A 22,404-nucleotide genomic window follows, 5' to 3' on the forward strand; every position below is an offset into this window, starting at 1 on the left:
CACCACCAGAACTTTAGCAACACTTTAGAAGCAAATCACCAGCGCTGCCTAGTTCACCACCAGAACTTTAGCAACACTTTAGAAACAAATCACCAGCGCCCCCTAGTTCACCACCAGAACTTTAGCAACACTTTAGAAACAAATCACCAGCGCTCCCTAGTTCACCACTAGAACTTTAGCAACACTTTAGAAACAAATCACCAGCGCCCCCTAGTTCACCACCAGAACTTTAGCAACACTTTAGAAACAAATCACCAGTGCCCCCTAGTTCACCACCAGAACTTTAGCAACACTTTAGAAACAAATCACCAGCGCCCCCTAGTTCACCACTAGAACTTTAGCAACACTTTAGAAACAAATCACCAGCGCCCCCTAGTTCACCACTAGAACTTTAGTAACCCTTTAGAAGCAAATCACCACTTTCCCCAGTTCACCATCAGAACTTTAGTAACCCTTTAGAAGCAAATCACCACTTTCCCCAGTTCACCATCAGAACTTTAGTAACCCTTTAGAAGCAAATCACCACTTTCCCCAGTTCACCATCAGAACTTTAGCAACACTTTAGAAGCAAATCACCACTTTCCCCAGTTCACCATCAGAACTTTAGCAACACTTTAGAAGCAAATCACCAGCGCTGCCTAGTTCACCACCAGAACTTTAGCAACACTTTAGAAACAAATCACCAGCGCTGCCTAGTTCACCACCAGAACTTTAGCAACACTTTAGAAACAAATCACCAGCGCCCCCTAGTTCACCACTAGAACTTTAGCAACACTTTAGAAGCAAAGCAGAGACTCTCTCCGAACACAGTCCCAAGAGTTTTGTGCTGGGATGAGGAGGAGATCAGAGCGAGTGTGCTGAGGGCAGACGCAAGCCATCAAGGGGAAGAGTTTCATGCGCCACCGCTCACATCCTGGACGCTTGCCCGTTCCTCTCGGGAAACCCGTCGCTGGGAATCCCAGAGTGCCAAGGGAGTCTGCATGCATGGGGAGAAGGGGTCGGCTTTGATGAGAGCCGATCTGCCGGCGGCTCCTTTGTTGAGGCACCGCAGCTATGGCGGGCATGCCAGGAAGGGATCTGGAATCTGCCGGGCGCTGCCAAGTTATGTCTTGCCCTTCTGGGAAACGTTTCGCATGCCTTTTGCTTTCATCTGTTGGCTGCAGATGAGTGGCAGGCGCATCGCTGCCCACTGGTGTCTGTGACCGGGATACTCAGCTCCCTGCAAAGGAAAAGATGGGAAGTCAATCAAGCATTCGGAATGTTATGCTCGGTTTAGAACTCAAAGACCTTATGTTTAGGTGGACTGGATGGCCCACGAGGTTTCTTCCAACTCTATGAGTCTATGATTCTTGTCTCCAAGCTAAACATATTCTCCTAGGACTTGGCTTCCAGACCGTTGAGCATTCTTTGGACACCACAGGCTCAGAAAAGGTTCCTTTGCTCTGAAGACCACTCTTCTCCAACCCTATGTTTCCTTTCTCCAAGCTAAACACATTCAACATCTCATAGGACTTGGCTTCCAGACGGTTGAGCATTTTGGTGACCCTTCTGTGGACACCACAGGCTGAGAGAAGTTTCCTTTGCTCTGAAGACCACTCTCTTCCAACTCTATAATTCCTTTCTCCAGGCTAAACATATACAACTTCTCATAGGACTTTGCTTCCAGACGGTTGAGCATTTTGGTGACCCTTCTGTGGACACCACAGGCGGAGAGAAGTTTCCTTTGCTCTGAAGGCCACTCTTCTCCAACCCTATGTTTCCTTTCTCCAAGCTAAATACATTCAACATCTCATAGGACTTGGCTTCCAGATGGTTGAGCATTTTGGTGACCCGTCTCTGGTGGACACCACAGGCTGAGAGAAGTTTCCTTTGCTCTGAAGACCACTCTCGTCCAACTCTATGATTCCTTTCTCCAAGCTAAACATATACAGCTTCTCATAGAACTTGGCTTCCAGACTGTTGAGCATTTTGATGACCCTTCTCTGGACACCATAGGCTCTGAAGACCACTCTCTGTGTCAGTTCCTTTCCCTTGCCTGCTGCCTTGTGCGAAATTTTGAAAAACCTGACCTTTGGAAAGTAAAATTGTATTAGTATTCATACTTGTGATAGGAATGCGTTACAGTATCCAACAGCACCACCTTCTGGCCAAGGAACAGATGGGTGTATCCAGGAATTTGGGATTTATTTGTGCCAAGGTGGGCAAGTGGAGCAGGTCCCAGAGCCACTTTCTGCCCTTGGGATTATATGGGCACCCCGCAGAATGTCACAATCAAATAGAATAAGCCCTGAAGTGAATGGAAGTACTTATCTGGTGTAGAAAGAGAAAATGCTCAGAGATCCTTTTGTTGTTGTTGTTGTTGTTGTTGTCTTGCCATCCTGTGGGAGGCTTCTCTCATGTCCCCACATGAGAAGCTGGAGCTGACAGATGGAAGCTCACCCCGCAACTCGAGAAACTTGAAGTTCTTATGCTGTGAGAAATTGGCCGCCTGCAAGGACGTTGCCCAAGGGACACTCAGATCTTTTGATCTTTTACCATCCTTGTGGGAGGCTTCTCTCATATCCCTGCATGAGGAGCTAGAGCTAAGACGGGAGCTCACCCCGCTCCTCCGATTTGAACCGCCGACCTATCGGTTGGCAGTCCTGCTGGCACAAGGTTTAACCTGTTGCGCTACTGGTGGCTCCTGAGCGATCAGTGATAGCCAGGAACTCTGCAACTGCTTTCGAAGGAGAACTGCTTCTCTTAGATCAGGCATGTCCAAAGTTCTGCCTGCGGGCCGATTGTGGCCCCAGTTCAGATTTCCACTGGCCCTCTCCCTCCAGGTCACCATTCTTTACTTCCTCCTTTTCCTCCTCAACTTCCTTCATCTCTTTGTTCCTTCCTTTGAGTTTTGGAGTTGTAGTTCACCAACATGCAGAGAGTACTGTGGACTCAAACAATCTGGACCAAACTTGGCATGAATATTCAATAACACTGTGGGCACAAACATGGATCTGGACCAAACTCTACACAAATACTCAATATGCCCAAATGGGAACACTGGTGGAGTTTGGGGGAAACAGACCTTTACATTTGGGAGTTGCGGTTGCTGGGATTTATTGTTCACCTACAATCAAAGAGCATTCTGAACCCAACCAATGATAGAATTGGGCCAAAATTGCCACACAGAACCCCCATGAGCAACAGAAAATACTGGAGGGATTTGGGAGGAATTGACAGCGGTTTATGGAAGATGCAGTTCATCTACCACCAGAGAGCACTGTGAACCCAAACGACTATGGATCTAGAACCAAGTCTGGCACAAATACCTGATACTCCAAAATTTGAATACTGGTACGGTTGGGGGGATTGATTTTGTCATTTGGGAGTTGTAGTTGCTGGGATTTATAGTTCACCTACAATCAAAGAGCATTCTGAACCACACCAATGTTAGAATTGAGCCACACTTTCCACACAGAACCCCCATGCCTTGAAGGGACTTACTGGTGTGATCCTCCCTCCAGCCTTGCACGCTCTCCCTCGCCACACATGTTCAGCACTTTGCCATGCGCTGAGTATGCCTGCTCTCCCCTCTCCACTTGGAATCTCAAAAACAGCTCCCCTTCTTTGCCAAAGGGGTTCCGAAGACCATCAGAAATATGTGTTTTCTGATGGTCTTTGGTGACCTGTGTTGTTGTTGTTCATTCGTTCAGTCGTCTCCGACTCTTCGTGACCTCATGGACCAGCCCACGCCAGAGCTCCCTGTCGGCCGTCACCACCCCCAGCTCCTTCAAGGTCAGTCCAGTCACTTCAAGGATGCCATCCATCCACCTTGCCCTTGGTCGGCCCCTCTTCCTTTTGCCTTCCACTTTCCCCAGCATCATTGTCTTCTCTAGGCTTTGCTGTCTCCTCATGATATAGCCAAAGGACTTCCACTTTGCCTCTAGTCTCCTTCCCTCCAGTGAGCAGTTGGGCTTAATTTCCTGGAGGATGGACTGGTTGGATCTTCTCGCAGTCCAAGGCACTCTCAGCACTTTCCTCCAACACCACAGCTCAAAAGCGCCTCTCTTCCTTCGCTCAGCCTTCCCTAAGGTCCAGCTCTCACATCCGTAGGTGACTACAGGGAAGACCATGGCTTGGACTAGGCAATGGATCTTGGTTGCCAGTCTGATGTCTCTACTCTTTACTATTTTATCAAGACTGGACATTGCTCTCCTCCCAAGAAGGAAGCGTCTTCTGATTTCCTGGCCACAGTCTGCATCTGCTGTCATCTTTGCACCTAGAAATACAAAGTCTGTCACGGCCTCCACATTTTCTCCCTCTATTTCCCAGTTGTCAATCATTCTTGTTGCCATAATCTTGCTTTTTTTGATGTTTAGCTGCAACCCGGCTTTTGCGCTTTTTTCTTTCACCTTGATGAGAAGGCTCCTCGGCTCCTCCTCGCTTTCGGCCATCAGAGTGGTGTCATCTGCATATCTGAGGTTGTTCATGTTTCTTCCAGCATTGGTGACCTGTATGAAACCCCAAACTTCCAACACAGAACCCCCATGCCTTGAAGGGACTCGCTCGTGCGAGTCTCCCTCCAGCCTTGCACACTCTCCCTTGCCTGCACTTGCACTGAGCACGCCTGCTCTCCCATCCCCGTTTGGAGTCTCAGAAACAGCTCTCCCCTTGCCTGAGAGGGTCCTATGATAGAGATATAGCAGAGGAGGGCTTTTGGTGGGAGGATTCGACATCTGTTTCCAAAAAGGAAGAGCAGGACAGGCAGAGAGATCTTCAGCCTTCTCTGCCAAAGCGGTTCCCAAGACCATCAGAAATACTTGTTTTCTGATGGTCTTCGGTGACCTCTCTGAAACCCCAAACTTCCCACACAGAACCCCCATGTCTTGAAGGGACTCGCCAGTGGGAGCCTCCCTCCAGCCTTGCACGCTCTCCCTTGCCCACACATGCACACCAAACCTCCAGGTTGAGAAACACTGATCTAAAGGATTCTGGGGATTGTAGTCATTCCGGGTTTCAAATTTATACCCCACCTCCACACTAGGTAGTGCTGCTGTTAAGTCAAAGGACCCTCAAGGGTCCAAACCCATTTGTGTTTTCTGGCTTGTGTGGCTTCTCTCTCTTATTTATGGCCGGCCGCATAAACAAGAAGCATCTCTGTCTGAAAAGCTGGAAGTAAATTCCGTTCATTTTCAGCAGATGCCTTCAGTTTGACTTGGCGTGTGGCCGGTGGCCACAAGAAGCCTAAACACCCATCATGCCCTTGGCTTTTCCTGCCCTGAATGAGGGTACGTGTCCTTGAAACCTCTCTGTTAATGTTGACAGGTCACTTTCCCATCAGGTGTGGCATCTCTTGCTTTTTTCTCTCGAGGACCGCAAGATGGCACTGTTGCGCCATTGCAAGAAATGGAAAAAGGCTGCTATTAATGGGCGAGGTTTGTGTACTTCTCTAGGTAATGGACTGTAACACCCATTAGCCTTAGTCCCCATAGCCTATGGCAAAAGGTACTGAGAGTTTGTAGTCCAACGGTTGGTGCCCACCCTACTCTACTTCTGTCCCAAGTAAGATCCAGATTGGGTTGCTGTGAGTTTTCCGGGCTGTATGGCCATGCTCCAGAAACATTCTCTCCTGACGTTTCGCCCAGATCTATGGCAGGCATCTTCAAAGGTTGAGGGGTCTGTTGGAAACTAGGCAAGTGAGGTTTATATATCTGTGGAATAATGTCCAGGGTAGGAGAAAGAACTCTTGTCTGCTTGAGGCAAGTGTGAATGTTGGCGATTTAACGAGCATGACTGCTCTCCCCTCCCTGCTTGGAGTCTCAGAAACAGCCCTACCATTGGCTAAGAAGCCAGTCAGTCACTGCAGAGGAAGGTTTTTGGTGGGAGGATTTGCTGTCTCTTTTCAAAAAGGAAGAGAAGGACAGGCGGAGACATCTTCAGCCTTCTCTACCAAATATGTTTTCTGATGGTCTTTGGAGACCAATCTGAAATCCCGAACTTCCCACACAGAACCCCCTTGAAGGGACTCGTTGGTGTGAGCCTCCCTCTAGCCTCACATGCTCTCCCTCAGGTGCACATGCGCAGAAACAGCCCTCCCCTTGGCTGAGAGGCCAGCCAATCACAGCAGAAGGAGGGCTGAGCCTTGAAAGGACATGCTGGCACGCGCCTCCCTCCAGCCTCGCACCCTCTCCCTCGCCCCGCACAGGTGCACCACACTGCCATGCACCAAGCACACCTGCTCTCCCCTCCCTGCTTCAAGTCTCAGAAAAAGCCCTCCCCTTGGCAGAGAGGTCAGCCAATCACAGTGGAAGGAGGGCTGTGCCTTGAAGGGACACACTGGCACATGCCTCCCTCCAGCCTGACATGCTCTCCTTCACCCTGCACATGCATGTGCTGAGCCAACCTCCTCTTCCCTCCCAACTTGGAGTCTCAGAAACAGTCCTCCCCTTGGCTGAGAAGCCAGCCAATCACAGCAGGAGGGCTATGCCTTGAAGGGACATGCTGGCACGTGCCTCCCTCCAGCCTTGCACGCTCTCCCTCACATGCACACCACACTGCCATGCACCGAGCCCACCTGCTCTTCCCTCCCAACTTGGAGTCTCAGAAACAGCCCTCCCCTTGGCTGAGAGGCCAGCCAATCACAGCAGAAGGAGGGCTGTGCCTTGAAGGGACATGCTGGCACGCACCTCCCTCCAGCCTTGCATGCTCTCCCTCACCCCGCACATATGCACCACACTGCCATGCGTCGTGCATGCCTGCTCTCCCCTCCCTGCTTCAATTCTCAGAAACGGCCCTCTCCTTGGGAGAGAGGAGGGCTATGCCTTGAAGGGAGATGCTGGCATGTGCCTCCCTCCAGCCTTCCATTCTCTCCCTCACCCTGCACATGTGCACCACACTGCCATGCGGCGAGCACGCCTGCTCTCCCCTCCCTGCTTGGAGTCTCAGAAACAGCCCTCCCCTTGGCTGAAGGCCAGCCAATCATAGCAGAAGAAGGGCTATGCCTTGAAGGGACTCACTCGTGTGAGTTTCCCTCCAGCCTCACATGCTCTCCCTTGCCTGCACATGCGCACCACACTGCCATGTGCTGAGCCCACCTGCTCTTTCCTCCCAACTTGGAGTCTCAGAAACAGCCCTCCCCTTGGCTGAGAGGCCAGCCAATCACAGCAGAAGGAGGGCTGTGCCTTGAAGGGACATGCTGACACGCACCTCCCTCCAGCCTTGCATGCTCTCCCTCAACCCACACATATGCACCACACTTCCATGCAGCGAGCATGCCTGCTCTCCCCTCCCTGCTTCAAGTCTAAGAAACGGCCCTTTCCTTGGCAGAGAGGAGAGCTATGCCTTGAAGGGACATGCTGTCACGTGCCTCCCTCCAGCCTTGCATTCGCTCCCTCACCCTGTACATGCGCACCACACAACCATGCGCTGAGCACGCCTGCTCTCCCCTCCTTGCTTGGAGTCTCAGAAACAGCCCTTCCCTTGGCTTAGAAGCCAGCCAATCACAGCAGAAGGAGGGCTATACATTGAAGGGACACACTGGCATGCGCCTCCCTCCAGCCTTGCACGCTCTTCCTCATCCCGCACATGCGCACAACACTGCCATGCGCCGAGCACGCCTGCTCTCCCCTCCCTGCTTGGAGTCTCAGCCCTCCCCTTGGTTTAGAAGCCAGCCAGTCACTGCAGAAGGAGGGCTATGCCTTGAAGGGACACACTGGCATGTGCCTCCCTCCAGTCTGGCATGCTCTCCCTCGTCCCACACATGCGCACCACACTGCCATGCGCCGAGCACGCCTGGTCTCCCCTCCCTGCTTGGAGTCTCAGAAACAGCCCTCCCCTTGGGTGAGAGGCCAGCCAATCACAGTGGAGGAGGGCTTTTGTTGGGAGAATTCACCTAGGGGTCCTGACCCCCAGGTTGAGAAACACTGAAGAGACTTATGTGCCTGCCATAACTCACGACTGTTGGGTCCTGAAATGAGGAGTAAGGAAGGAAAACTTCTCTCTCTCTCTAAATTCTCATGCTATCCATCCTTTTGTCAATCTCCTGATCTTCTTCCCCTTCGAAGCCCTGATCATTTTGGTGATGTTCTTCCATCTTCACAGTCTTCCTTCCAGAGGTGAGCGGCCAGAGCAGTATGTGGTCTTTGAAGCATGGCCTTGCCATCGATGTATCTCAGGGACATACGGAGCCCTTGTGCCAATCTCCACCTCCCTCTCTGATCTATTTCCATTCCTAGTCACCAACCTTCTTTACATTAAGGAGATATCACAGGGGACAGAAGGTCAAAGGAAACACAAGGATACAATGGGGAGTAAGACCTGCCCACGGATAACATCTTAAAACATAATGGAGAGAGCAGGGCTTTGGGAAGTCGGGGCTTCAAGGGACAGAGAAGTGGGGCAAAGTTGGCCGGGAAGTGAAACTGGGACTGGCAGTTGCCAACTCACTCTCTGGCTCCAACGACAATATGAGCTGACTTGTTGCTGTTGTGGCTCAGTCTGAGCCTGAGCTTCCTGAACCTGCAGTTCGATCTTTAAATCCTCATATTGTGTCGCTTTTCCAGTTGTTTCCCTGCAATCCTGCTGTCACCTGGGATTGCGACATCGACGATCCATACTTCGTTTTTTAACACGATTGTGAGGTCAGGAGTCTTGTGCTCCAAAACTCTGTCTGAATCCGGAAATCCCAGAGGAGTTTGATGTATTCATTCTCTGTAACTTTTTCCGGCTTGTGATCCCACCAGTTCTTTGTCGCCTTCAGATGGTATTTGTGGCACAAGTTCCAATGAATCAGCTGAGCAACGGTGTTGTGCGTCTGCTTGTAGTCTGTCCACGATCTTCTTGCAGCAGCTGAGGATGTCATCTATTGTTTCATCTGCTTCCTTGCAAAGTCTACACTTGGAATCTGTCGTCGACTTTTCAATTTTATTTATTATTTATTTCTGGTGCTTTTACCCCGCCCTTCTCAACCCCCGAAGGGGGACTCAGGGCAGCTTACAAAAAAGGCACAATTCGATGCCTGTACAATTTACACATAATATACAGAAACGTAGTTAAAAACAGTTATCACAAATTAAAACAATCAAACAACCAGTACATAACACATCATATAAACATCATATAAACCATTCTCATATCCAGCATTCCATTTTCCAGAGTTTCATAGATCCAATCCAGTAATCATTTCCTAGTCATCATCAAAGTTCTTTCTTTATCTGCCCGATTGTCCGAATGCCTGGTCCCAGATCCATGTTTTTAGTTTTCTCCTGAAGGAAAGTAGCGATGTTGCAGATCTAATTTCCCCGGGGAGTGAATTCCACAGACTGGGGGCCACCGCCGAGAAGGCCCTGCTCCTCGTTCCTGCCAATCTCACTTGTGATAGAGGCGGGGTCGAGAGCAGGGCCTCCCCAGAGGATCTTAGGCTCCGGGGTGGGACGTAGAGGGAGATCCGTTTGGACAGATACACTGGGCCGGAACCGTATAGGGTTTTATAGGTCAAAACCAGCACTTTGAATTGTGCTCGGAACTGGATCGGCAACCAGTGGAGCTGGCTTTGATGACGTTGATGACGTTGGTTGTAATGGCTTATTATTATTATTATTATTATTATTATTATTATTATTATTATCGTCGTCATCAAGGAGACACTACATTCCTTTGTAGCAGGGGTGCTTCCTTCCATTTCTGTACGAGGAGGAATGTTTTGCCTTGTGAGCCCAGACATAGAGGGACCGCTTTGGGTAAGAGGAGGCCTTTGTTGGAAAGGATGCCGTTCTATTGAGTGAATTCCTCCTTTCTCGCGCTCTCTCTCCTTCTTGCGTCACCTCCATTGTCTGCGATGGGGTGTCTGTCGGACTCTGGAGCGTGGAAAGAGGCTTGGGTGCCCAGGGGGGCCGCCTTTGGGGACGCATTCCTACGGTCCCTATAGCTTTTGCATATGGAAACATTCAAATCGAGGCCTCCGAAAACGCATTGTTTGCAGCTCCCTTTCTCCCTCTCCTCCCTCTTTTTCTTCCAGGGGTGAGGAAGGGGGCTGTGAGATTCCCTCTGGAGTGAGTGTGGCTCTGTAATGAGAGGTGTTGTCAACAGAAGCCAAGCGAGTGACAGAGGCGGTGACATTGCTCTGTGTGTGTGTAAGAAACCAGGGCAGGAGACTGAGTTTATTTATCGTGTCAGGGGGAGACCAAACAAATTGCATTGCATTTTTTAACAAACAAACAAACAGAACACAAAGTTTGCAAGCTTGGTAGTTGATTAAATGTCCTTTGAGCAAATCTGGCCCCTTGCTGTGCCTCTGGTGTTGCCGCAAGAAGGTCCTCCATTGTGCATGTGCATTGCAGCAGGTGGTCAGTGGTTTGCTCTTCTCCACACTCGCATGTCGTAGATTCCACTTTGTGGCCCCATTTCTTAAGGTTGGCTCTGCATCTCGTGGTGCCAGAGCGCAGTCTGTTCAGCACCTTTCAAGTCGTCCAGTCTTCTGTGTGCCCAGGGGGGAGTCTCTCATTTGGTATCAGGTTCTGGGTTTGAGCCTGCCACTTTTGGACTCTCGCTTGCTGAGGTGTTCCAGCGAGTGTCTCTGTAGATCTTAGAAAAGTATTTCTTGATCTAAGTCGTTGACATGCTGGCTGATACCCAAACAAGGGATGAGCTGGAGATGTCATTGCCTTGGTCCTTTCACTATTGGCTGCTACTTCCCGGCGGATGTCAGGTGGTGCAATACGGGCAAAGCAGTGTAATTTCTCCAGTAATGTTAGACATAGACATCCTGTGATAATGTGGTATGTATTAAGAGCCACATCCACAGTTTTAACATAGTGAGATGTATTCCACACTGGGCATGCATATTCAGCAGCAGAGTAGTAAATCACAAGGGCAGATGTCTTCACTGTGTCTGGTTGTGATCCTCAGGTTGTGCCAGTCAGCTTTCATATGATATTATTTCTAGCGCCCACTTTTTGCTTGATATTCAGGCAGTGCTTCTTGTAGGTCAGAGAACGGTCCAGGGTGACTCCCAGGTGTTTTGGTGTGCTGCAATGCTCCAGTGGGATTCCTTCCCAGGTCATCCTCAGATCTTGAGATTTTGAGAGATCTTCAGAGCTCGGGATACTTGTCTGTTCTTAAGGTGAAAAGCACATGTCTGATTCTCTCACTCCGGAAGCGACCAGAGCTGTCTTCATAGACCTGTCAGCGGCTTGTGATACTGTGAACCACCACCTCCTCCTGAGAAAAATGTATAATATCACAAAGGACGACCACCTCACCCGCCTCATAGGAAACCTGCTACAAAACAGGAGCTTTTTTGTTGAGTGCCAGGGCCAGAGAAGCAGATGGCGGAAACAGAAGAACGGCCTGCCTCAGGGGAGCGTGCTTGCTCCATCCATGTTCAACATCGACACAAATGACCAGCCACTGCCTGAAGGGACAGAGAGCTTCATCTATGCTGATGATCGTGCCATCACCGCCCAAGCGGGGAGCTTTGAGATGGTTGAACAGAAGCTCTCCGAAGCTCTAGGTGCCCTTACTGCCTACTACAGGGAAAACCAGCGGATCCCTAATCCATCTAAAACACAGGAGACAAAGTGAGAAAGGGAGAACTCAGAAGTCCCTCTCCAAACGACAAAACCCACTATTCCATTACTTAAAATGGGTTGAAATGCATCCTTAAAGCCAACAGGTTGTAATCCTTCTGGGTCAGAACTTGGAGAATGCATCTCACAACTCACAAAACCATCCATATCTAGGGTGGAACAGTGCATCTACACTTTTGAATTAAATCAGTTTAGAACTGGGTTAACTACTATGGCTTCATTATAGGAGCCCCCCGGTGGCGCAATGGGGGAGATAGCAACCCATACAAGCGTTCTTTCTCCCACCCTGGACATCATTCCACAGATATATTAACCCCACTTGCCTAGTTTCCCACAGACCCCTCAGCCTCTGAGATGTGGGTGAAACGTCAGGAGAGAATGCTTCTGGAACATGAAATCTCACAGCAACCTAGACAAGCATTCTTTCTCCCACCCTGGACATCATTCCATAGATACGTTAACCCCACTTGCCTAGTTTCCCACAGACCCCTCAGCCTCTGAGATGTGGGCGAAACTTCGGGAGAGAATGCTTCTGGAACATGGAAAGTCACAGCAACCCAGACAAGAGCTCTTTCTCCCACCCTGGACATCATTCCACAGATGTATTAACCTCACTTTCCTAGTTTCCCACAGACCCCTCAACCTCTGAGATGTGGGTGAAACGTCAGGAGAAAATGCTTCTGGAACATGAAAACTCACAGCAACCCAGACAAGTGTTCTTTCTCCCACCCTGGACATCATTCCACAGATGTATTAACCCCACTTTCCTAGTTTCCCACAGACCCCTCAGCCTCTGAGTTGTGGGTGAAACGTCAGGAGAGAATGCTTTTGGAACATGGAAAGTCACAGCAACCCAGACAAGAGTTCTTTCTCCAACCCTGGACATCATTCCATAGATACGTCAACCCCACTTGCCTAGTTTCCAACAGACTTCACAACCTCTGAGGATGCCTGAAATCAGGACCCATCCTTTGCATTACTAAATTCAACGTTAACGTTTACCTCGAGCAGACCTGTTGAAACGAATAGCGTTTTTTGACAACGTGTTAGTCACAATAGTGCGACTCTATTTGAGGATACTGATGAGCTGGAACGGATCCAAAGGAGAGCCACCAAGATGGTAAATGATCTGGAAACCAAGCCTTATGCGGAACGTCGCGAAGTATGTTTAGCTTGGAGGCGCGAGGGTGGAGAGGTGATATGATCGCTCTCTTTAAATATTTGAAAAGATGTTGTGTTGAGCTTGTTTTCTGTTGTCACAGAAACTGGGACACGAACCAGTGGGTTCAGATTGCAAGAAAAGAGATTCTCTCTTTGCAGCGGAATGAACTTCCTGACAGTGTGAACGGTTGAATCGTGGGAATAGACCGCCTTAGAGGATGGTGGGCTTCCATAGTTTGGAGGTCTTGAAACAGAGGTTGGGCAATAGTCTCTTATGGATATTGGGTCAGACTAAATGGCCCTTATGATCCACTCCAGCTCTTCAATTCTGCGATTTTTTTGAGAAACTTCAAGTTACTTCTGGTGTGAGAGAATTGTCCATCTGCAAGGATGTCGCCCAGAGGATGGCCAGAGTTTTTACCATCCTATGAGAGGCTTCTCTCATACCCCACATGGGGAGCTGGAGCTGACATATGGGAGCTTTCCCCGTGACTTGAGAAACTGCAAGTCACGGGGAACTTGCAGTGTGAAAGAATTGACCGTCTGTAAGAACATTGCACAGGGAATGCCCAGATATTTTACCATCCTGTGGGAGGCGTGTCTCATGTCTCCGCATGGGGAGCTGGAGCTGACAGAGGGAACTCATCCTCGACTTGAGAAACTGCAAGTCACTTCCAGTGTGAGAGAATTAGCCATCTGCAAGGACGTTGCCCACATGACACCCAGATGTTTTGCCATCCTGTGGGAGTCTTCTCTCATGTCCACGCATGAGAAGCTGGAAGTGACAGACGGAAGCTCACCTCATTACTTGAGAAAGTTCAAGTTGCTTCTAGTGTGAAAGAATTGGCCATCTGCAAGGATGTTGTCCAGGGGATGCCCGGATGTTTTGCTATCCTGTGGGACTCTTCTCTCATGTCCCTGCATGGGGAGCTGGAGCTGACAGACAGGAGCTCACCCCATTACTTGAGAAAGTTCAGGTTGCTTCTGGTGTGAGAGAATTGGCCATCTGCAAGGATGTTGTCCAGGAGATGCCCGGATGTTTTACCATCCTGCGAGAGGCTTTTCTCATGTCCCCGCATGGGGAGTTGGTGCTGACAGGCAGGAGCTCATCCCGCTCCCCGGATTCGAACTGCCAGCCTTTCGGTCAGCAGCCCTGCTGACACAAGGGTTTAACCCATTGCGCCACTAGGACTCCAATTCTGTCATTATCGATTAATGGACTTAACATTAGTTGATAATCAATTCTGTGATTATAAACTAATATTACGTCCTTGAACTGGAGCTGGATAAATAGTTTCCCGAGGCATCTTGTATTCCTCCCTCCTTCTATTTGAGCTGAATAGCTCTTTTCACAAGCTGCATTTCTGGGATATTTTTCCGACGTTCCATGGTGAAACGAACAAAGTTTCCAACTGCCAGCTCCTAAAATCTTGCCGATCAAAAGGTCCACAGTTCGAGCCCGGGTTGGGGTGAGCTCCCAACTGTCAGCCCAGCTTCTGCTCAGCTAGCAGTTCAAAAACAGTGGATAAACAGACCTCACTACCTCTGAGGATGCTTGCCATAGATACAGGCAAAATGTCAGGAGAGAATGCTTCTTGAACATGGCCATATGACCCGAAAAAACTACAACAACCCAGAGGATAAATAGTTTCCCGAGGCATCTTGTATTCTTCCCTCCTTCTATTTGAGCCAAATAGCTCTTTTCACAAGCTGCACTTCTGGGATATTTTTCCAACGTTCCATGGTGAAACGAACAAAGTTTCCAACGGCCAGCTCCTAAAATCTTGCCGATTGGAAGGTCGACAGTTTGAGCCTGGGTTGGGGTGAGCTCCCAAATGTCAACTAGTAGTTCAAAAACAGTGGATAAACAGATCTCACAACCTCTGAGGATGCTTGCTATAGATGCAGGTGAAACGTCAGGAGAGAATGCTTATGTCCCTGCATGGGGAGCTGGTGCTGACAGGCAGGAGCTCATCCCGAAACGTCGGGAGAGAATGCTTCTAGAACTTGGCCATATAGCCCGAAAAACCTACAACAACCCAGAGGATAAAGAGTTTCCCAAGGCATCTTGTATTCTTCCCTCCTTCCATTTGAGCCGAATAGCTCTTTTCATAAGCTGCATTTCTGGGATATTTTTCCGACATTCCGTGGTGAAACGAACAAAGTTTCCAACTGCCAGCTCCTAAAATCTTGCAGATCAAAAGGTCGACAGTTCAAGCCTGGGTTGGGGTGAGCTCCCAAATGTCAACTAGTAGTTCAAAAACAGTGGATAAACAGACCTCACAACCTTTGAGGATGCTTGACATAGATGCGGGCGAAACGTCAGGAGAGAATGCTTATGTCCCGGCATGGGGAGCTGGTGCTGACAGGCAGGAGCTCATCCCGAAACGTCAGGAGAGAATGCTTCTAGAACATGGCCATATAGCCCAAAAAACCTACAACAACCCAGTGGATAAATAGTTTCCCAATCTGAATCCAGACCTTGAGCCGACACCAAACTTTAGATCTCCACTCAAAAGAAATTCGACAGAAGGCTTTCTCTCTCTTTTTTTTTTTGAGCAAGGATTGAGCAATTTGTTTTGTGTCCAGTGCTCATCTCTCCAACCCGTCTGTCTTGGCTCGCCCTCAGTCCCCAAAATCAGCTGTTGTGCCGACGAGAGCTTGTGCTTTGTGTGTGAGAGCAAGAGAGAGAGTTCAGAGAGGCGAAGCTCCGAGTGGTGGAGAAAAGAGACACATAATGAGTTTTGACACCGTCTTCTCCGCCCCTTTCAACATCTCGAGTTCACAAATGAGGAGCGGGGTTCGGGCAGGCGGGTAGAGAAGGGGAAGAAGGGAGGGGGGGCAGTTTCCCTTTCAGTCTCTTCCGAGGGAGAATTGAATGCAGGAGGTGTCTTCCCGGCTCGCCCTCCCTCTTTCCCGTCTCCGTGGAAAGGCTGACAGGTGTCCACGGCTCCGGAGGTATCTCCGAGAGGCGGCGAAGGAAGACCACAAGGTCCGGATTCAGATTGGCGTGAGGACAACTCCCAGGAGGATCCTGCACAGAAGACCGCTCCTTACCAGCAACACCCACAATCTTCTCTCCTTTGTTTTGAGGGGCTGCTCCATCTTCTACGGAGAGAGTCCTCTAACCGCCTTTCTTTCGTATCCGGTGGCAGCCGAACATCACCGGTACCGGTTTTTCGTTTTCCTTTTTTTTTTTGTAGCAGTCGGAGTAGGTGGGAAGAACGAGTCCCCGCGAAGGATGCTGTTTGGATTAGAAAAGCTCACACCATGGAATAACCCCAGCCACAAAGGAACCCTGCCGACTCTCCTCTCTTTCGTGTCTTCTTTTCCTCGCTACCCTTCCCTGAGTCGCTGACAGTAGGCTCGGGAAACTTGGGTGTGTGCTGTACGCTTGGCTGCTTCGAACGGTCCCTTCTGCCTGTTGTCAAGGCTCTGGAACCGGCACGCCGAACCACGCCTTCTCCTGGGTTTTGTGCGAGGATACACTTCTTGAAACGCTGGTTTTGTTGTTGTTGTCATCCATAGCCTGCAAGTGCGAGGAGCTGGCAGTTGTATCTCTCCGGCAAGGACTGGCATGTCTCCCGGAGAAGGCGGCAGTGTGTTTCAGCTCATCCCGGCTCGTGCAGAATCGAGGAAGAGAGCTTGGGATCTGTCTCTCCCCGAAGGAAGGGGGTGAAAGGAGACGAGGCGGGATGGAAGGAGGCACGGAGAAGCAGAAAGAGTCGGTCGGCAGCTGCTGTCGAGGAAACCACAGCTGAGCCCCTGCTGGACTTCGGCACAGCACGAAAAAAACGGTGTCATTTCCCAGTGCCGAGAGGAGAGTTCGTCTATTCACCTTCTGGATTAAGTTTTGGGTTATATACAGAAGGATCTGTTTGTTTTCTCACCTGGTTTTGGCCTTTCGGACACACTCTCGCACAACCAGCAGGCACACATGGGCTGAAGGATGACATTCCAGTATGCTAAAAGATCCATCGGGCAGTCCAGTTGGTCATTCAATCCAAAGAGACAAAACTAGCCCTTGATGGATCTCTTTTTCCACCTTTCTTTCCAAATTCGAGAGGAAATCTGTCAGGAAACCAGGATTTACGTTTCCTCTCTTCCAGTCTTTCTTTTTGGATGGCACTGACTCGCGTCGTTTCCTACTTCAGTTGGTCCCGTCCTGAGTTTTGATGTTGGATCTCAAAGTGTCTCCAAGTCTGGAGTTTCCTTCTGGGTTTGTCTTGTTGATCACAAGGAGAACCTGGACATCTGGAACTGTTTTGGAAGCAGTTTGGTGGGACACCACTTATGTCGGATTGGGTTTGGTTCTCCTCCAAGTTATGGATTACGTCTTCAAGATGGCTCGCAGAACTTTAGATCCTTCCTCCTGAGAACCAGCAGATGATGGCGGTCCCTGAGAACACTTAGCAGGCCGCGATCTTGGATCTTGGAGAGGAGTGGGCCCAGTGTTTCTAGTGCCCGGCATCACCGCTGCCCTGGATCTCCCAATCGGGGCCTGGGCCCCGGTCAGCGGCATGACCGCTTGCCAATACCCAATGGGGCCGGGCTCCTTGGAGCGGGACCGGATGTACCAGCACAAGGTTTCCTTGGTGGTCCGATACTTCATGATTCCTTGTAACATATGCCTGATCCTCTTGGCCACCTCCACGCTGGGATTTGCCGTCCTGCTGTTCCTCAACAACTGTAGGTGTCTCCCTCGGCACATGGCTGTTGTAGTGCCAGGATGCAATGGGCTATATTGTCGCCGCTATATAGTAATTGAAGTTGCCAGGGAGAAACCTGGAGGGGCTTCCCGACCCTTTAATATTATTGTTGGGTTGTTGTGAGTTTTCTGGGCTGTTTGGCCATGTTCCAGAAGCATTCTCTCCTGACATTTCACCCACATCTATGGCAGGCATCCTCAGAGGTTGTGAGGTCTGTTGGAAACTAGGCAAGTGAGGTTTATATATCTGTGGAATAATGTGAATGTGAATGGCAAGTGTGAATGTTGCCATTGGCCACTTTGATTAGCACTGAATGACCTTGCAGCTTCAAAGCCTGGCTGCTCCCTGCCTGTGGGGATCCTTTGTTGGGAGGTGTTCACTGGCCCTGATTGTTTAATGTCTGGAATTCCCCAGACAGTAAGGTGTATATATCTGCAGAATGTCCAAAGTAGGAGGAAGAACTCTTTTCTGCTTGAGGCAAGTGCAAACGTTACCATTGACCACCATGATTAGCATTGAATGGCCTTACTGCTTCAAAGCCTGGCTGATTGCTGCCTGGGGGAATCCTTTGTTGGGAGGTGTATTTTTATTACATTTATTATTTTACTCTATTTATTATTATTACATATATTATTTTTATTTATTATTGTTATAATAACATTTCTTATTTATCTTTATCATTGTTGTATTATTACATCTACATAATTTTACACTATTATTCTTGTTACATTTACTATTTTACTCTTCTTATTATGGCATGTATTATTTTACTCCATTATACTCCATTATTTTACTCCATTATTATCATCATCATCATCATCATTATTATTTTACTACATTTATTTATTCTACTTCTTATTGTTGTTACATTTATTTTATTTTTTATTATTATTTTACTCTATTATTACATTAATTATTCCACTCTATTATTACTCTTTCTATTACATTTCCATGATTTTATTCTGTTATTGTTATGTTGACATTTATTATTTTACTCTATTATACTCTATTATTTCTGTTTTTACTACATTTATTATTTTACTCTATTTATTATTGTTATTACATTTATTATTTTTTATTATTTTACTTTCTTATTGCATTAATTATTCCACTCTATTATTACTGTTATTATTACATTTCCATTATTTTATTCTATTATTATGTCATTTATTATTTTACTCTATTATTATGACATTCATTATTTTATTCTGTTTATTATTAATATTTATTATTGACATTTATTATTTTACTCTATTATACTCTATTATTTTTATTTTTATTACATTTATTATTTTACTCTATTATTATTACATTTACTATTTTATTGTTATTTTTTCCACTCTATTATTACTGTTATAACATTTCAATTATTTAATCTATTATTATTATTATTATTATTATTATTATTATTATTATTACATATTATTTTGCTTTTATTATTATTGGAAGGAAGGTATGTCTTGACTTTTTGGCTTATACTCGAGTATATACAGTATCTCTTGACTCTTTTCTGCATATACTTGTGTATATACGGTATCTCTTGACTCTTTTTGGCTTATACTCTAGTATATACGGTATCTCTTGACTCTTCTGCATATACTCGGGTATATATGGTATTTCTTGACTCTTTTTGGCTTATACTCTAGTATATATGGTATCTCTTGACTCTTTTCTGCATATATTCGAGTATATACGGTATCTCTTGACTCTTTTCTGCATATACTTGTGTATATACGGTATCTCTTGACTCTTTTTGGCTTATACTCTAGTATATATGGTATCTCTTGACTCTTTTCTGCATATATTCGAGTATATACGGTATCTCTTGACTCTTTTCTGCATATACTTGTGTATATACGGTATCTCTTGACTTTTTGGCTTATACTCTAGTATATACGGTGACTCTTTTCTGCATATACTTGTGTATATACGGTATCTCTTGACTCTTTTTGGCTTATACTCTAGTATATATGGTATCTCTTGACTCTTTTCTGCATATATTCGAGTATATACGGTATCTCTTGCCTCTTTTCTGCATATACTTGTGTATATACGGTATCTCTTGACTCTTTTTGGCTTATACTCTAGTATATATGGTATCTCTTGACTCTTTTCTGCATATATTCGAGTATATACGGTATCTCTTGACTCTTTTCTGCATATACTTGTGTATATACGGTATCTCTTGACTCTTTTTGGCTTATACTCGAGTATATACGGTATCTCTTTACTCTTTTTGGGTTATACTCGAGTATATATGGTATCTCGACTCTTTTTTGGGTTATACTCGTATATACGGTATCTCTTGACCCTTTTTGGCTTAAACTCGAGTATATATGGTATCTCTTGACTCTTTTTGGCGTACACTCGAGTATATACGGTATATTTTGCCTCTTTTCAGCTTATACTAGAATATGTACAGTATCTCTTGACTCTTTTTGGCTTATACTTGACTACATGTGGTATCTCTTGACTCTTTTTGGCTTATACATGTGTATATACGGTATCGCTTGACTCTTCAGCTTATACTTGAGTATATACGGTATCTCTTTACTCTTTTCAGCTTATACTCGAGTATATACGGTGTCTCTTGACTCTGTTTGGCTTATACCCAAGTATATACAGTATCTCTTGACTCTTTTCAGATGCTACTAGTTTGAGAGGTGGCATGGGGTTGGCTATGCCTGGCACTGGAGTCCTGCCCAAATGAAAGGCTGCCAATGGCTCGTGTTAACCATCGCAGCAAAATAATAGAACCGTTGTGTTGGGCGGCAGTATACAAAGAAGGGACAGTAGGACAGCGCAGAGCACAAACTAAGCACGTAGTCGGTTCCAGGTTCGGTTCCTGACATCTACAGGGCGTCCTGGAGAAAACTATATATATTTTTTTATAATTTGGAAAGCCATCACCAATCATTGTAGTAAAGTAAAGGTAAAGTTTCCCATCAACATTACATATAAGTCGAGTCCGAATCTGAGCGTGGTGCTTATCTCCATTTCTAAGCCAAAGAGTCGGCGTTGTCCGTAGACGCCTCTTTGGTCATCTGGCCAGCATGACTGCCTGGAGCGCTGTTACTTTCCTGCAGATGACATTCCGGCATGCAGAAATATCCATCAGGCAAAATCTATTATCTACTCACACTTGCATGTTTTCTCAAACTGCTGGGTTGACAGGAGCTGGGGCTAACAGTGGGAGCTCACCCCATCCTGTGGATTTGAACTGCTGATCTCCGGTAGGCAAGTCCTGCGGCTTAGTGGTTCAACCCACTCCGCCGACAACCCAGTAATTGCAGACCTTGCTAACTGGACTAAATGGAGCAATGCTTAGGGAAGGCTTTGAAACAGAGGCCGGATGGCCATCTGTTGGGGGTGCTTTTCCTGCTTCTTGGAAGAATGGAGTTGGAGCGGATGGCCCACGGGGTCTCTTCCAACTCTATGATTCTATGAAGGGTGCCCTAGTCAGAGGCTGAGGTTGCTTTGATGTCATTGGGCCATTGAATTTGTTTTGGGTTGTAGTCAGAACTCTAAAGGAACTTTCCAAAGTGCCATTCCCCCAAAAAGGGCAAGTCATTGACGAAAACGTTAAATAGATGCTGAGAGGTTCTCTCGATGCCGAGTTTGGAAACTCGAAGTGGTTTCCTGCATGTTAGCTGGGCCTGGTTGTCGTTTGCGCTTTAAAGGAACTACCCAAGATACTGAAGCATGCTTTGGATCCTGCCATCTCCATCTAGAACAGTGTTTCCCAACCTTCCAAATGCTGCAACCCCTTAGTTCTGGTGGGGTTGGGGACGGGGAGAATGATTTTGTCATTTGGGAGTTGTAGTTGCTGGGATTTATAGTTCACCTACAATCAAAAAGCATAGTGAACGCCACCAACGATAGAATTGGGTCAAACTTGGCACACAGAACTCTCACGACCAACAGTAAATACTGGAAGGGTTTGGTGGGCATTGACCTTGAATTTTGGAATTGTAGTTCACCTACATACAAAGTGAAGATATTATCTAATAATGTTAATGAATTAAATGTCCCAAACAATGATAGAGTTGGACCAAACTTGGCACAAATACTCAATATGCCCAAATTTGGTGGGGTTGGGGAGGGATTGATTTTGGAATTTGCGAGTTGTAGTTGCTGGGATTTATAGTCTCCTACAATCAGAGAGCATTCTGAACTCCACCAATGATGAAACTGAACCAACTTGGTTCACATAACCCCTGTGACCAACAAAAAATACTGGAAGGGTTTCCTGGGCATTGATTTTTGGAGTTGTAGTTCACCTACATTCATAAATCTCTGTGGGCCCAGACAGTGATAGATGTGGATCTAACTTGGCACGAGCAATCAGTATGCCCAACTGTTAACATTGGTGAAGTCTAGGGGAAATAGACCTTGACATTTGGAAGTTGTAATTGCTGGGATTTATAGTTCACCTACAATCAAAGAACATTGTATAACCCCACCAACGATAGAATTGGGCCAATCTTCCCGCACAGAACCCCCTATCTTGAAGAGATTCGCTGGCATAAGCCTCCCTCCAGCCTTGCATGCTCTCCCTTATGCGTGCATGCGCACCACGTTGCTGAGCATGTCTGCTCTCCCCACACTTGGCACACAGAACCCCCATGACCAACAGAAAATACTGTGTTTCCTAATGGTCTTTGGTGATAGAATTGGACCAAACTTCCCACACAGAACCTTTATGCCTTGAAGGGGCTCGTTGGTGAGAGCCTCCCTCCAGCCTTGCACGCTCTCCTTCGCCCACACATGCACACCAAACCTCAAGGAGATGCGGGAGATATCTTCCTCCTTCTCTGCCACATGGGTTTCTAAGATATGTGTTTTTGATGGCCTTTGGAGACCCCACTTGTGACCCCCCCAGGGGTCCTGACCCCCAGATTGAGAAATGCTGATCTAGAACAATTAAGTGGCAGGCAATGGAGGATAAAGACCGTTCTCTGACTGGAACA

At 47.3% G+C, this 22,404-nt stretch overlaps 1 protein-coding gene across 9 annotated transcripts in view; it reads left to right on the forward strand.

The window, feature by feature from the left end:
- Positions 1-22,404, forward strand: part of AGRN (agrin) — a 363,672-nt gene that overhangs the window by 99,848 nt on the left and 241,420 nt on the right. Inside the window, exon 1 of one of the 9 annotated variants that reach the window (XM_067473001.1) lies at positions 15,524-17,414. The exons of 7 other annotated variants lie outside the window; for them this stretch is intronic. In XM_067473001.1, the coding sequence (XP_067329102.1) occupies positions 17,246-17,414 (169 nt within the window). In that variant the 5' untranslated portion in view covers positions 15,524-17,245. Of the gene's footprint in view, positions 1-15,523; positions 17,415-22,404 lie in introns of those variants that run through there. One more of the 9 variants, XM_067473003.1, reaches the window with a different exon arrangement.

This window comes from Anolis sagrei, chromosome 13 (assembly GCF_037176765.1).
Source record: "Anolis sagrei isolate rAnoSag1 chromosome 13, rAnoSag1.mat, whole genome shotgun sequence".
Classification (NCBI taxonomy): Eukaryota; Metazoa; Chordata; class Lepidosauria; order Squamata; family Dactyloidae; genus Anolis; species Anolis sagrei.